Source organism: Lampris incognitus, chromosome 3 (assembly GCF_029633865.1).
Source record: "Lampris incognitus isolate fLamInc1 chromosome 3, fLamInc1.hap2, whole genome shotgun sequence".
NCBI lineage: Eukaryota > Metazoa > Chordata > Actinopteri > Lampriformes > Lampridae > Lampris > Lampris incognitus.
The window spans coordinates 57,384,215-57,401,866 of NC_079213.1; the positions used below are offsets into that span (position 1 = coordinate 57,384,215).

The 17,652-nt window shown below is 45.0% G+C and overlaps 1 protein-coding gene across 1 annotated transcript in view; it reads left to right on the forward strand.

Moving 5' to 3' along the window:
* LOC130109768 (cadherin-2-like) overlaps positions 1-17,652 on the forward strand; it is a 231,148-nt gene that overhangs the window by 192,528 nt on the left and 20,968 nt on the right. The window contains exons 8-11 of the mRNA XM_056276750.1: positions 392-529; positions 687-872; positions 3,054-3,307; positions 5,937-6,079. Coding sequence (XP_056132725.1) covers positions 392-529; positions 687-872; positions 3,054-3,307; positions 5,937-6,079 — 721 coding nt within the window. The remainder of the gene's footprint in view (positions 1-391; positions 530-686; positions 873-3,053; positions 3,308-5,936; positions 6,080-17,652) is intronic.

Consider the following 17,652-nt stretch of genomic DNA (forward strand, 5'->3'; position numbering starts at 1 on the left):
CGCTTGGTGCAGAGTGTTGTCTGTTGCTGGTCCTGCAAAGCAACAAGCTCAGCTGCCACCGCCGTCAGTCCTCATGCAGGGCATTCAGCAAGTCCATCTACGATGCAGGCACTGCTTCAGCTTAGTTAAATCACTGTTCATACGTAGAATCAGCCAGGGGATGGTGGTGTGGGATGGAGTAGGGCTTTCTCTCACTGCAGGAAGTGTTGCTGGATAAATCCCCACTAGTTTCCTGTCTCGTGTCTGCCGTGTCTGTCTGTCTTCCTGTACACTGTGTGTGCAAACAGCCACAATAGAAAGCTGACTGCATCTGTCATGTGTTTTGTTCAGTCAGGGAATGGCTTCATAGGTTTCTGTTTTTTTTCTCTTCTTTTTTCCCCAATGATTCCAGAAAGTTCCCCAGTATACTCTGATCATCCAGGCTACAGACATGGAGGGAAACCCCACCTACGGCCTGTCCAACACGGCCACTGCGGTCATCAGGGTCACAGACGTCAACGACAACCCCCCCGAGTTCACCACAGATGCAGTAGGTTTCACTTGCTCCCACATGCAGACATCCAGACGAACGCCTTCAGCACGTACTGCCACGGTGGCTAGCGGTGCATAAGCCGTCCTCCCTTTCTGCTCCTCATGACTCCCCCTCCCCTCTGCAAACATCCAAACATCTCTATCTCTCCCACCAGTTCTTTGGAGAGGTTCAGGAGAACAGGGCAAACATGATTGTAGCCAACCTGACAGTGACGGACAAGGACCAGCCTCACACCTCCGCCTGGAATGCAGTCTACAGGATCACCTCCGGAGACCCCACTGGACGCTTCTCCATCCCCACTGACCCCACCACAAACGAGGGCCTGCTCACAGTAGTCAAGGTCTGATTTGTCCACCACAATACACCCTGGTCCCCCTACACACACACACACACACACACGCATATGTTTGATTGATTGATTGATTGATTGATTGATTGATTGATTGATTGATTGATTGATTGATTGATTGATTGATTGATTGATTGATTGATCGTTCGCGAAATTCCTGCAAACACTACATATTCACATGCAGACAGGACACAAACGTGTTACGTTTCTCATGTCCACTTATTCTGAGTCTCCCAGTCTCTCTTCCTGTGTCTCTTTAACCTGAGAAAACAAGCATGCCATACACACCTACACATTTACATTTATTCGTTCATCCATAGAGCAACTCACAAGAGCCAGCAATTATCAGATAAATGTGTATTACCAGTAGAGTGCTGGACAATAACCATGTCATTGTCAAGAATGCATGTCATGTCACGTGTACTTAGTGTAAGTGCAGCTTAGATCGTCAAGAGAGAGCTATAGGAGAGTCAGATTACAAAGCAGATGGACACATTATATACACACACCTGTATATCATGTCAAGTGCAGGTAGTAGAATGGTGCAATAATAGTAGAAACTGGTCATACTGGTGTCTTAGGCCAGGGTCATACCTGTTGTTTCACTCCAACCTGGCACACCTGGTCACGCCGGAACACACGGATCTTGTTCACATCGGAATACAATCAGAAAAGCCACATATTGAAGTGGCCTGGCTCGCTTTGCTATCACATCACAGTTATGTGTGGACATAAGTCTGGCCACAATCTGCATATTGCAAACCACGTCATTAATTTACCATACCCCTGCTGATGTATTTCCTATTAGTTTCCTGCCTCGGCCCCCACAAATGCATAGGTGGAAAACAAATTTTGGGGTGCTGCAGAGACTCAGTACCTTGTAGAGTTGTGGTCAGATGGCGGCATGGTGGTGCAGTGGTTAGCGAGGTCACCTCAAAGCAGGAAGGTCCTGGGTTTGAACCCTGGGGTTGTCCAACCTCGGGGGTCATGCCAAGTCGCCCTTTGTGTTAGGTTTGTGTGTTCTCCCCGTGTCTGCGGTGGGTTTTCTCCGGGTGCTCCGGTTTCCCCCACCATCAAAAAGAAACATGCATGTTAGGGTTAATACTCCTGTCTGTGCCCCTGAGCAAGGCAATGGGAGAAGAACCGGAGTTGGTCCCCGGGCCCAGCATGAAGGTGGCAGCCCACTGCTCCTAGCTACACAGATCACAACTGGGATGGGTTAACTTGCAGTAACTGGATTTTCCTAAGGGGATTAATAAAGAAACTTAATATAATTTAGATGCCACCAGAGTATGTGAGCGGAACAAAGTGCAAGCCAAGCAGCCTGATTTTGCTCGGATGGAGGAGCGGAATTTTTTGAAAGTCGGAGTGTCAGCATTCTCTGTCACTCTGAAATTGCTCCATCCCTGCCAATAATACAACTGGATTTTTTTGGGTTAGTTACATTTCTCAAGATTGAATTGAGTAGCCTACGTTATAAGCTATTGTCTTGTCTGTTTACCACAGATAAATCTGATGATAATTAGAATCAGTGAAGTGTTCAGTTTACCACTTATATGTGTGTGTGTGGGGGGGGGGACTTAAACTTAAGCCATTGGCAAAAATGTGCACCACTGAAACATCCTCATGTCTCTTCTACTATTTCAAATTGTCTCGCTCATAGTATTTTGTTTCCAAATTGACCTATTAAGAAAATGTATTTGCTTGTGTATTGTTGACTGATTGAAATGTCCTAAATCCAGACGGCAGCAGGTTTATAGAGCTACACAGCAGGGCCTGCGTCGTGCTCATGTAGGCTATGCCAAGTGAAGTTGTTTGGGTTGCATATTCCAACCAGCGATAGTGGATTGCTATGGAATCAAACTAGCTAGAATTTGTTTACAGCATAATATTAGTTTATTCAGTTCCTGTGTAACCATGGTGGTAGTGTAGGCTATTCTATGCAGATGACATCCTCATAGCCTATGTCAAAGTTGGCAAGTAATGAACAAACAGGTCCTTGGGCAGGAAATATGTTGGCAAGGTGACAAGAAAAGTATTTACACATTTCACACATGCTTTTATTCATGCAGTCTGAGTAACATATTTTAAAGTGCTGTCCCATTTAGAAACTATTACTGAGCCTGAGTAAATGTCGAGTGTAAACATAAATGGCCTTTCTTTTTCATCCAGCCCATTGATTTTGAGCTGAGCCGGTCCTTCTTGCTGACTGTGGTGACGGAGAACGAGGTGCCGCTGGCCCGTGGTATCCACCTGCCACAGCAGTCAACAGCAACAGTTTCTGTACATGTCATGGATGTCAACGAGAGCCCTGAGTTTTCTCCCAACCCGAAGGCCATCAAACTGGATGAGGGTTTGTCTGCAGGTGCTCTGCTCACCACCTTCACCGCCCAGGACCCTGACAAATACCTGAGCCAAGGCATTCGGTAAGGCACCAATCTAGACTGGAAGTTTTGAGAGGTGGACTGTTTAAGGACTGGCTGAGCAGGCTTCCTAGTGTTTGCTGGCTTTAAAAGCACCAGATGTGGGGGGCACTGTTTAAGGGACTACCCAGTGGTTGTTCTTAGTGAAGCTGCACCTCTGTAAACTGTCAAGCAGTGCATCAGTTGTGTGTGTTCTGCCTATGTCGGTATGTTCGATTATGGTCACTGGGAGGGATTGCACATTTTTATTCACTGCTCAGTAGCCAAACCCTACATATCCCAAGACATTGGTTTTCAATCCGACAGTCCAGGTCTGGTCAGAGACATGAACCAGACACCTTAATGGTCATTCAAAATCGAGTATTTTAAAGTAGTGTATGTTTTCACTCACACAGGGGAGGAAGGAAGGATCCCAGTAGCTCACTCTCTTGTTTAGAATTTGCTAGAGACACAGATTCTCACAACAGATCAGATAGAGACCTTGATTTGTAAATCCTGAGGTCCTAGAACTCCAAGCCCACAGTGCTCCATCTGGTTGACTCTACAACAAGAGGTCCCATGTGTGTTGTGACACTGATACAACCATCAGACACCACAGTGGCGTTAAATTGTTATGACACATGTATATTAAATGACTTATACTCAAGGCCAGTTGAAATCATACAACCTTTATTACAAAGCTGTACTGTAGTCTTCAAACACATGAAACTCAAACAGCCAAAGTCAATCAAGTGCAACACAAATGCCCAGACATGTCACACAGGCTGCTGTAGGCCCACATAAAACATTCGGATGTGATGCCAATCTCACATTAACAGAATGGACCACAAAATAAATCCATACATATTCAGACAATAAAAAGGTCAGTCATATTTGTCTTTTGGTCGTCCCAGCAGCCACAGTAAATGTCAGCTGACTTCATCTGGATGGTAGCAGTTAGATGGTAGATCAGTTGTCATATCAATAAGTTTGTCTGTCCTCATAGAGAGACGAGCCATTAAAGGTTTTGGAGGGAGGGAAATGGAAAGAAAAAGTCATCTATTGTTTTCCTCTGGAATCTTAACATACTGTACAGACAATAACTGCTTACAACAAGAGGTATGGGATCTTCACAAACAGTAGGTGCTGTATTCTGTCCAGCACCTATGGCCCAAATTGAACCGGGATTCTGTAAAACACAGAACACTATGCATGCTCAGTCATTCAGCTGTTTGACGTGGATGGTAGTTTGTGTGTTCCCATAGTTGGGGTTGAGGGTTTCAGTTTTTTGACATGGGTCAAGTTGTTTTTGCACTGAATGAGAGTAGCTGCTCAGTCCGCATCAGAAACCAGGAATCAGGAACCCTTTACAACATCCTTTCCCCCAGCCCACAGCAGTGTAACACAAAGACAAAAACACACATCCAAAAACTACAAGAACTACAAGAACACACATATCCAAACTAAACAAAAAATCACTGTCCAAGGGAAGGAACGCCAGCCAGGATGACTGTTGGAACTTCCGGTCTGCATGGGCTAGCAGTTAGCTTAGCCTGTCCCGCTTCTGCGTCCTGTCAGACCGCCCACGGTGTTTCCTCGTCGGGCACAGCACCGGTCAGGGCCATGGTTCCTAGGACCACAGGACACAGCAAACCAAGCTCCTTCAGCCGATCCAATGCCAGCTCTCCCAGCCAGGCACCTTCGACACACCTCCCCACACTCCACACGACGACACTAAAACCACAGTCAAATATTGCATCACCAAATTATGTGCTTACAGAATTCAAAGGGTTGTCAAATTCACTTCATTCAGATCAAATGCTGGTACTATTAAGAGGGTTTAACAGTGGGGAATTCATTGAATCATTTAAAATCCCCGCTGTGAAAACAGCCAATTTGTGACCCTGGTACAAAGTCTGTCACTGAAACGGACATGTAAAGCCCGTCATGCCTCACTGGGACAGAGCCAAAGCGAGTGAAGATTTTCTCCTCATCTTTTTTAATCTCTATCTGTTGAATGTTTTTCCAATTTATAATTTAGTGCCACGGTATTTGTCACTAAGCCTAGCCAAGTGTCCGTAGACACAACGTCCACAAAAATATTGCATTATAGTACATTACCCCCCTCTCCTCACTGCCACCCGGATCGTACCTCCTCTTCCCCTTCACTGAGTTGTTGTTCCATTCTGTCGTTTCTGTGGTAAAACTGAGGTAATATAGCTGTACTTCTCCAGTGTTTATCCCACGTGCTGAAGAACAGTGAAACAACTCATAATTTATCTGTTCTGTAAAAAAAAGGAGTATTGTGTTTATTTGGCTGTGAAGTTCTTTTCTTAGCTATGTGCTCCATCTGATCCTACTCATTATTTTGTGTTCCGTTACCATCACAGCAGCTCAGACTTTTTAATTAATAATCTATGTGAATTAGAATGGGCTGGGATCACACTTCTTATTTATATATCATTAAGGACATTTTGTCAACCAAAGACTTACTGTAATGCAAAACATGAAAACAAATAGTCATCTGTTACTAGTAGCTCCAGTAATTTGGAGCTTACCTTGAATCTTCTGGCCTTCATAAGAACCTGCCAGTTGTTTGAGGAGGAGCGCATGTTGTGTTTGTTTCTCACAGTCTCTCATTGACTGAATGCAGGTACTCCAAGCTCTATGACCCCGCCAACTGGCTAGAGATTGACCCTGTTAATGGCCGTATTTCCACCATCGCCATCCTGGACAGAGAATCCCCCTACGTCAGCAACAACCTCTACAATGTGACCTTCATGGCCTCCGATAATGGTGAGACTCTGGACTTCTCCGATCTCCTCGTAGCCAGCGTCCATCAGCAACATCCCACTCAGATGTGTTGTGTTTGCCAAGTCCATCTGAATGGCACGAGTTGCCCTTCAGTTAAGATGATATTCCAGATGAGAAAATTAAACCTTTTCTCTGTTGACAGTGGTTCCACTGTCCAAGCTTATCTGTGTCACATTCATGCATCTGTTTCCTTATTAAATGAACTGAGAAGGATCAGATGTGCTGTTCCTAACGCAGCGCCACCATTCATCTCTAGTGGAGACATCCTTATTCTGCCTGTTCAGGCCATTATTCCGGGTGGTGTTGTCCTGATCTCCACTGTGGGTTCTAGCCATGAAAACAGAATCCTTTGTTTTCAAACTGGGACATTGTTAGAGGATTGTCAGATATCAGCAGTGGATCCAGGCCTCTTTCCCTCTCCTGTCTTCCCACAGAGACCCTGCTGCACACACAAACAATTCACAGAAAACTTGACACAAACCCTCTGGTGTATGCCTGGGTGTGTGTTTTTGTGTGCTACTTTTTTTTCACTTGTCGTCTGACTCTTTAAAGCAGTCAGTGTTTAGACACTGTTAAATATTCACTAGTAAAACCCAGGGGAAAAAGAGCAAGGCTGGATGCAGTGCCCTCCGTCCAGGAGCCACCAGGTACTGTGGCTCACATTAGAGAGGCAGAGCTGATGTACACCTGCTGCATCCATCACAGGGTGGAAGACGAGACAAAGCAGCATGGAGGAATATTTATTTTATTAAGAAACAATATCGCCCCAACCTGTTTCTTGCTCGGTGCTGTCCACTGCACTGTTTCTCTAAAAGAGGTCTGTGAGGTCCACATCGCCTCGCCTAGAACCACCAAGACGGTGCTTTTGACTGTTTTGGATTTTCAAAGTTTAATAACTTTGTGGGGGGGGGGGGAGATACAGACCTGCCGCTCCCTGAATACCCCTAAAATTACATATATTTGCATTAAAATGATTTTTAGATCAATTGCGCAAGTTATGATAAGATTTACCTAAAACGACCATGAGCGGTCAACATGACCGTCTCGTAATTTGCGCGTGATGGTGTGCGTCATGTCAGTATTTATGAAGTGTGTTGGTCGCGTCATTTCCTTGGTGAAGTTCGTTGCTGTGTCCTAAAAACACACTAGCGTCCTCCAGTGGAGAGAAATAGTCTACACTTGATGTGTGATTATGTCCAACATATTTGGTTACAGACGCACCATGACCACCATCGAGGCGCTGCAGTATTTACAGGCGTTGGACAGCCGCCATTTTAAATTGTTTGGAAATAGTATTAAAGTTGTTAAAATGTTAATTTTGGTGTCAGTTAGTTTCATAACAGACATACTAACATATGTAATGCATTAATATCTCGATTCGGTATTTATCTCGACACAATATAGAGTTTAAAAACCGCGGCGGTCAAAATGGCCGCTCATGGTCGTTCTAGTAGTTTGTAAGTCCCGGTCGTTATTTGGGACTGTTTCAATATTTATTTTCAGTTCTTTTTTACATGTCACATGTTCTGGCCTTGTTACGTTTGTTAGATTAGCAATATGCGTTTCCGTTTTGTTTTTCAGTTTTGCTATTCAAGTCCCACCATGTCTCTCTGAAGTTTAAATAGTTTAAAAATAGTATTATAGTTGTTTAAATGTTAATTTTGGTGTCAGTTAGTTTCATAACAGACATACTAACATATGTAATGCATTAATATCTCAGTTGAGTATTTATCTTGACACAATATATTTAAAAACCGTCGTTTAGATAGTTTTAGGTAGGAGTAAAATGCTGGTCCTTCTCTGAAGACCTTGCTCACTGCAAGGGGAGGGGAGATATATTATAGTGAAGGGGAGGTTAGAGAACAAACCAGTGACATTGGTAAATATATACGCCCCTCCTGAAAGTGATAAAAGATTTTTTAAATCTTTGTTTGATGAGATAGCAAACGAGTCAGAGGGGCTCTTAATTTGTGGGGGAGATTTGAATGTCGTTTTGAATCACAAAATGGATACTGTGGTGGACAGGACTACGCGCTGGCCTGAAGCTGTTCCCCTGGCATCCACGACGTCTGCTGATGTGGCCCGGGCTTTTATTGGGTCGTGGGTCTCACGTTTCGGTACGCCTTCCGACCTTTCATCTGACCGCGGGCCACAGTTTACCTCAGAGCTATGGAATGCTGTGGGTGAGGCTCTGGGCGTCAAGCTTCATCGCACTACCGCCTACCACCCTCAGGCGAACGGCCTATGTGAGCGCTTCCACCGGTCCATGAAGGCTGCGCTTCGGGCTACTCTCAAGGACTGCAACTGGGTTGACAAGCTCCCATGGGTCATGCTGGGCCTGCGGACCGCCCCGAAGGAAGACCTACAAGCCTCCTCTGCGGAGCTGGTGTACGGCACGCCGCTGCGAGTCCCAGGCGATTTCATGCCCAATGCAACGCGTCCCTGGTCAGCTGTGGACCAACGAGCCTCCTTGCTGGACGGGGTCAGAGCTTTCACACCCGTCCCTACCGCCCAACACGGCGCTCCGGTGTCCCAGGTGCCCCCAGGTCTGCAGTCAGCGGACTACGTGTTCATCCGTCACGACGCACACCGCCCCCCTCTGCAACCCCCTTATGACGGCCCCTTCCGCGTCCTGGAACGGGGAACTAAGCACCTGGTGGTGGATTTTGGGGGCACGGCCGAGCATGTTTCAGTGGACCGAGTTAAACCCGCACACCTGGACTTGACGCAGCCGTTGGAGTTAGCCCAACCTCCTCGTCGCGGTCGTCCCCCGGCTCCGCCTCCTCCCCCCGTGGAGGCCCGAGCTGCCTCTTCTGCTCCTCAGGCCGACCTCCACAGGCCCGCGTCAATGCCTCCCACAGACACTCCGGCCCCTGTTATCCGGAGCCGCCGCGGACGGCCTGTCGTCCACCCGCGCCTGCCTGACTTCGATTACTAGGGCGAATTCTGGGGGGGCTCATGTGGTGGACACGTATTGGGGACAGAATTCAACCCAGGAACTAAGGGTTAAGTCATGGTTGCCCTGGCAGGTTAACGCAGGGTTAAGTTATGGTTGTCCAGCCAGTTTTCTGGTTATTCTTGCCACCTCCGCTCAGTCGAGCTGTGGGTTTTGTTTGTCTCGCTGATTTACCGTGGATTAAAGAAAGTTGCCTACACGGCTAAAGTGTGAACCTACGGTTTTCTCCGTTACTTCGGCTCTACAATACGACCAGTATCAAAAGGACTAAAACACAGGTCACTCGATTTGTAAATATATCACTGGAAGAGATGGGGATGGATGATGTGTGGAGACAATTACACCCTCAGGAAAAAGACTATACACATTACTCAGCTGTACATAAAGTTCATTCAAGGATAGACTATTTCCTTATGAGCAAAGACGATATTTACAGAGTAAAGGAGTGTGGGATTGGAGGGGCGGATATCTCAGATCACAATCCAGTATATTTAGAAATTAATTTGAATTGTAGAAAGCGAAATACGGTTTGGAGGTTTAATGTGGGTCTACTGAATAGTGAGCAGAGTAAGATTATGTTAAAGACGGATATTCGGACATATCTAGAAGAAAACAGCAATGGGGAAGTAGACCCAACAATACTTTGGGATGCCATGAAGGCGGTCATCAGGGGAAAGTTAATAGCGCATTAAGCATTGATCAAAAAGGCAAGATCAATTATATCCAGAAAGAATACGGACAGGTTAAGAGAAATGGAGAGGGAATACCAGACTGCAGGAAACCCCGTGGTGTTGGAGCAAATCAAATCGGCTAAGTCAGACATTAATAAAGAACTGTTAGATGAAGTTGAGAAAAAAAGCTTGTTTCTCAAACAAAGATATTATGAAACAGACCCGCGCGCAACTAAACTGTTGGCAAAACGTATTCGCAAACAGCAAGCAGTTGGCCATATACATAAGATCAGAGACCCCCATTCAAATGAGTTAACGAATATACCAGAAAGCATAGAGGACATATTTTTGGGATATTATAAAGAGCTATATTCACAACCCACACCTGCACCCGAAGCGGAAATTAATACCTTTTTGAATTCATTAGATTTACCCTCAATTGGACGGCTCCAAAATGACAAATTAACAGCTGACATCAAGATGGAAGAGGTGATAGATGCAATAAATTCTTTAAAAAACAATAGAAGCCCGGGCAGTAATGGATACCCTGCAGAATGGTACAAAGTGTTTAGGGAAGAGCTGGCACCGATACTTCTGAGATCCTTCAATTGGACACTTCACAATAATAAGATACCACCATCATGGTCAGAGGCAATAATCACAGTCATTCCAAAACCGGGAAAGGATAAAGAATATTGTGGGAACTACAGACCTATTTCATTATTAAATGTAGATTATAAAATATATACGACAATTATCTCCAAAAGGTTAAACTCATTCATAGGTGATTTGATAGATGAAGATCAAACAGGATTCATGAGAGAAAGACAAACGCATGATAATATCAGAAGGACATTGCATATTGTTGATCAAGCGAGTAAGAGAAAACAAGCTACACTATTAGTAAGTTTAGATGCAGAAAAAGCATTCGATCGGGTGTCTTGGAATTTTTTGAATGCAGTATTGGAACGACTAGGGTTCAGCAATAAGTCAATACAGTGCATTAAAACATTATAATGCTAATGCTCGGATTAAAATAAACGGGAGTTTAACGAACAAGTTCAGTTTGCAAAGGTCGACAAGACAAGGATGCTGTTTGTCTCCAACACTGTTCGCGTTATTCATTGAGCCTTTAGCGGAGGCCATTCGCCAAAATGAAGGAATTAATGGAGTGACAGTGAATGGCACTGTCCACAAGGTGGGGTTATTTGCTGATGATGTCATAGCCTATCTTGAGCAACCACATACATCACTCCCTCAACTAATGAAGCTACTAGAACTATATGGTCATTTATCTGGATATAAAATTAACATCTCAAAAACACAGGTGCTAGTTCTCAATTATACTCCAACCACAGAATTCAAGGGAAAATTTTACTTTAATTGGAATCTAAACAAAATCAAATATTTGGGAATTTACATTACCAAGGAATTGTCTAAATTACATAAAGCAAATTACGGCAAGATCAACGATGTGATGCAAAAGGATATTGATAGATGGCCCACTCTGCCACTTGACTTCAGCTCAAGAATTGAGACAGTTAGAATGAATGTTCTACCAAGGCTTCTTTATCTATTCCAATCGTTGCCTGTAGAGGTGACTCAAGCTCAATTTGATAGGTGGGATAGGACAATATCTAGATTTATTTGGGGAGGGAAGAAGCCCAGAGTAAGGTATGAAACTCTCCAACTCTCAAAGGAAAAGGGAGGTATGGGTTTACCAAATCTAAAAGAATATTTCAAAGCTGCCCAACTGAGATATGCTGTTGACTGGTGTAGGCAAGATTACATGGCCAAGTGGAAAGTCATGGAAAGGGAATATGGTGGGTACCCTATCCAGAATATGTTAGGGGATAAAGAAGTATACAAGAAAACAAAAACCCACATGGATTCAGTCACATTATTTACACTGGAGTTATGGTTTAAATTGATTAAAATCAACAAATTACAAGATGAGATACAGTTATTGAGATGGGTAGCATATGATAGAGACTTTACTCCAGCGAGGCATGACACAGTTTTTAAACTGTGGGTTAACTGGGGAATCACAGCATGGTGCACTCTAGAGGAAAAAGGGGAGATGGAGAGTTTTCAGGGTATGAAAGACAAGTTTGATTTGGAGAATCATGACTTCTTTAGATATTTACAATTAAGGGATTATTACAACAAACGTATCAGGAGAGGACCCTCCATGGAGGTGAACAGTGTGATTCAAATTATAATCAACGCATATAAAGGGAGAAAATCTAGGACTATATCTGTACTATATCAAGCTCTCACAACTAATAAACACTCAACTACATATATAAAAGAAAAATGGGAATTAGAATTTGGCACAGAAATTACAGAGGAGGACTGGCAGAATATGTGGAAAGTTCATCAATCCTCCACTAGTTCGCGGATATGGAGGGAATTCTCCTGGAAAAATCTGATACGTTTTTTTATTACACCAAAAATCAAAAATAGATACTCCAGCACCAAACTGTCATGCTGGAGGAAATGTGGAACAGAGGATGTAGACCACTCACATATATTTTGGAAATGTAATAAGCTAGCGATGTTTTGGGAGATGGTTCATGATGTAATACAAAAGGTACTTGGATATGACTTCCCTAAGAGCTATATGACCCTCTATTTCTGTAATTTTAAAAATGACTATATAGGGCCAAGTGATAGATGTTTGGTTAAGATACTGCTGATTGCGGCTAAGAAGGCAATCACAAGAAAATGGTGCCAGGTGGCCGCCCCCACACAAGGACAATGGATGGAAATAGTGGAAGACATTCATACAATGGAAAAACTGACTCATCGATTGAGACTTACAGTACCTCGGATGGAAGACCAGTGGAAGAAATGGACATGGTTTAAGGAGCAAACACGCGACAACATAATTCATGACAACACTTAAGACTGGAAAGTTAGACCCACAGGAAGCTCATGTAGTTCATTTTTTGTGTGTTTTTTTGTTTGTTTGCTTTGAGTTGCCCTGTTGGGCTTGTGTGCAAGTAAATGTAGATAATTCAATGTTTACTTCTGAATACGGATGCCATGTTTGTATTGACCTAAAAACTTCAATAAAAACTACTACTACTACTACTTTCGGCTGCTCCCGTTAGGGGTCGCCACAGCGGATCATCCCTTTCCATTTCTTCCTGTCTTCTGCGTCTTCCTCTGTCACACCAGCCACCTGCATGTCTTCCCTCACTACATCCATAAACCTCCTCTTTGGCCTTCCTCTTCTCCTCTTCCCTGGCAGCTCCATATTCAGCATCCTTCTCCCAATATACTCAGCATCTCTCCTCCACGCATGTCCAAGCCATCTCAATCTTGCCTCTCTTGCTTTGTCTCCAAACCGTCCAACCTGAGCGGTCCCTCTAATATAATCGTTCCTAATCCTGTCCTTCTTCGTTACTCCCAGTGAAAATCTTAGCATCTTCAACTCTGCCACCTCCAGCTCCGCCTCCTGTCTTTTCGTCAGTGCCACTGTCTCCAAACCATATAACATAGCTGGTCTCACAACCATCTTGTAAACTTTCCCTTTAACTCTTGCTGATACCCTTCTGTCGCAAATCACTCCTGACACTCTTCTCCACCCACTCCAACCTGCCTGCACTCTCTTTTTCACCTCTCTACTGCACTCCCCGTTACTTTGGACAGTTGACCCCAAGTATTTAAACTCAGATGTCTTTGTCACCTCCACTCCTTGCATCCTGACCATTCCACTGTCCTCTCTCTCATTCACGCATAGGTATTCCGTCTTGCTCCTACTGACTTTCATTCCTCTTCTCTCCAGTGCATACCTCCACCTCTCCAGGCTCTCCTCAACCTGCACCCTACTCTCGCTACAGATCACAATGTCATCCGCGAACATCATCGTCCATGGAGACTCCTGCCTGATCTTGTCCGTCAACCTGTCCATCACCATTGCAAACAAGAAAGGGCTCAGAGCCGATCCTTGATGTAATCCCACCTCCACCTTGAACCCATCTGTCATTCCAACCGCACACCTCACCATTGTCACACTTCCCTCATACGTATCCTGCACCACTCCTACATACTTCTCTGCAACTCCTGACTTCCTCATACAATACCACACCTCCTCTCTCGGCACTCTGTCATAAGCTTTCTCTAAATCTACAAAGACACAATGCAACTCCTTCTGTCCTTCTCTATACTTCTCAATCAACATTCTCAAAGCAAACATCGCATCTGTGGTGCTCTTTCGTGGCATGAAACCATACTGCTGCTCGCTGATCGTCACCTCTCCTCTTAACCTAGCTTCTATTACTCTTTCCCAAATCTTCATGCTGTGGCTGATCAACTTTATACCTCTGTAGTTGTTACAGTTCTGCACATCGCCCTTGTTCTTGAAAATCGGTACCAGTATGCTTCTTCTCCACTCCTCAGGCATCCTCTCACTTTCCAGGATTGTGTTAAACAATCTAGTTAAAAACTCCACTGCCATCTCTCCTAAACATCACCATGCCTCCACAGGTATGTCATCAGGACCAACTGCCTTTCCACTCTTCATCTTCTTCATAGCTGCCCTCACTTCCTCCTTGCTAATCCGCTGAACTTCCTGATTCACTATCCCTACATCATCCAACCTTCTCTCTCTCTCATTTTCTTCATTCATCAGCCCCTCAAAGTATTCCTTCCACCTTCTTAGCACACTCTCCTCGCTTGTCAGCACATTTCCATCTCTATCCTTGATCGCCCTAACTTGCTGCACATCCTTTGCAGCTTGGTCCCTCTGTCTAGCCAATCGGTACAAGTCCTTTTCTCCTTCCTTAGTGTCTAATCTGTCATACAACTCACCATACGCCTTTTCCTTTGCCTTTGCCACCTCTCTCTTTGCTTTACGCTGCATCTCCTTGTACTCCTGTCTACTTTCTTCATCTCTCTTACTATCCCACGTCTTCTTTGCCAACCTTTTCCTCTGTATAATTTGCTGTACTTCCTCATTCCACCACCAAGTCTCCTTGTCTTCCTTCCTCTGTCCTGATGACACACCAAGTACCTTCCTAGCTGTCTCCCTCACTATTTCTGCAGTGGTTTTCAAGCCATCTGGCAACTCTTCACTACCACCCAGTGCCTGTCTTAACTCCTGCCTGAACTCCACACAACAGTCTTCCTTCTTCAACTTCCACCATTTTATCTTCGGCTGTGTCTTCACTCGCTTCCTCTTCTTGGTCTCTAAAGTCATCCTACAGACCACCATCCGATGCTGCCTAGCTACGTTCTCCCCTGTCACCACCTTGCAGTCTCCAATCCCTTTTAGATGGCGCCTTCTACATAAGATATAGTCCACCTGTGTGCACTTTCCTCCACTCTTGTACGTCACCCTGTGTTCCTCCCTCTTCTTGAAATATGTATTCACCACAGCCATTTCCATCCTTTTCGCAAAATCCACCACCATCTGTCCTTCCACATTTCTCTTCTTGACTCCATACCTTCCCATCACCTCCTCATCACCTCTGTTCCCTTCACCAACATGTCCATTGAAGTCGGCTCCAATCACCACTCTCTCCTCCTTGGGTACCCTCTCCACCATGTCGTCCAACTCATTCCAGAATTCTTCTTTTTCATCCATCTCACACCCAACTTGCGGGGCATATGCGCTGATAACATTCAGCAATAAACCTTCAATTTCCAGCTTCATACTCATCACTCTGTCTGACACTCTCTTCACCTCCAGCACGCTCTTGACATACTCTTCCTTCAGAATTACCCCTACCCCTTTACTCCTCCCATTCACACCATGGTAGAAGAGTTTGAAGCCACCTCCGATACTCCTGGCCTTACTCCCCTTCCACCTGGTCTCTTGCACACACAGTATGCCTACCTTTCTTCTTTCCATCATGTCAGCCAGCTCTCTCCCTTTACCAGTCATAGTGCCAACATTCAAAGTTCCAACTCTCACCTCCACATGCCTACCCTTCCTCCTCTCTAGTTGCCTCTGGACATGCTTTCCCCCTCTCCTTCTCCTTCGCCCAACAGTAGCATAGTTTCCACCGACACCCTGCTGGTTATCAGTACCGGTGGCGGTCGTTGTTAACCCGGGCCTCGACCGATCCGGTATGTAAGTCTTATTTATGATCCGCATATTTGATTTGGCAAAGATTTTACGCCGGATGCCCTTCCTGACGCAACCCTCCCCATTTGTCCGGGCTTGGGACCGGCACTAAGGATGCACTGGCTTGTGCATCCTCAGCGGCTGGGTTAAAAAAAAAAATAAAAAAAAACTTCAATAAAAACTAAAGTGATAAAAAAACAACAAAACAAGGAATGAATAACCTGATGTAGGTATGTACTATGTATATATTGACAGCTGATGATCGCTCGTGGCATGAAACAGGCTTGTACGGTCTCATAAAGAATTTACTTGACTCACTGGATTATTTATATATATGTAGCCCGTGGAATTAGATACCACACAGGACACAATTACTTGCGGGGTTCTTGTAGCTTTAATTTTATTGTTTGAACCTTCGAATGCAGATCGTTTTACTGAGTGCATACATTCCTGTGTCTTTCGAGCAAACAGCTCATAAATGTTCACAGATGTGGCAAGTTTAACAGAAAAGATTTTAAAAGGAAAATAATAAATACAAAATACAACATACGGTGCAAAATACGGCAGTGGACTATGTATGTTAAACAGGGTTTAACAAAGACATGTGGAACGTCCTGAAGATCGCGCAACTTCTCACTCTGTCAGTTACCTTTAAACAGAATTAAAATGCATATAAAACCTTTACATTTCCCTTACTACCCAAATACAATGGCATGGTGTGGCTTTATGCACGCCATCATTACCTTGTCATGCCTGCAATGGCGAACAGTGGTCGACGGCTCGCGCCCAAAATCACCGAACATCAGATACTCCAGTAGCGTCTAAATCAAACCATCTTGTCAAATTATCTACATACAATATTGTTTGGAATAATGTTACTGTGTGGTGACCCACATCTATATAACTAGAGACATTCACCTAAGAGGACGGTGTACCTTTAAGGGAAGAGGTGAGGGGTCAGATAATGCACTTCCGCTTCCGGTACACAGTTCAGTGTCGTTGTCGAATGTATGACATGCAAAGTTGGAGCTAGTAAACTACCTCGACTACGTCTACTCTCACGTCTCCTGTCTCGTTGTTTTCTAACTCCACATTGGTGACCCCGACGTGATCGAACTACGGTACCCGCTCCCGACGCCGGTGCTAACAACATGGCTATTGCTAACGCTAGCATTTACGCCGCTACTGTGAAGCTACCCGACTTTTGGCAGCATAATCCACGGCCGTGGTTTCAACATGTGGAAGCCCAGTTTCAGCTGAGAGGGATAACGCAGGATGCAACGCAGTACTTCCACGTAGTGGCGGCGTTAGACGCATCGACAACGGCGCGGGCAATGACACTGTTGGAAGCTCCGCCAGCTGCTGGCAAGTACGATGCTATAAAGACATTCCTCCTGAAACTATTTGAACTGTCGGAGCTGGAGAAGGCAGACTGTCCCTGAATGGCCTCGGCGACGGCAAACCGTCTGAGTTAATGGAAAAAATGCTGTCTGTGCTGGGATCGGCTGATCCGGCCTTTCTTTTCACACACATTTTTCTCAGGCAGCTCCCCGCACCTGTACGCACAGCACTGGCCAGTTCTCCTCTCGCCGCCTCCAAGGACTACCGTTCTCTGGCTGCTGAAGCAGACAGGGTTTTCCTGGCCAACCGGCAACAGTTTGTGCATGCCCTGCTACCCCATCAGACCACCCCACCACCACCTGTGTACGACTATATGGACACCGCGGCTGCGGTGACAGCCCGCCGCCAACCTGACGACGGGCTCTGTTATTACCATGCCAGGTTTGGGGCAAAAGCAAAACAGTGTCGCAAACCCTGCAGTTACAGGGTTCAGGGAAACGCCAAGGCCGGC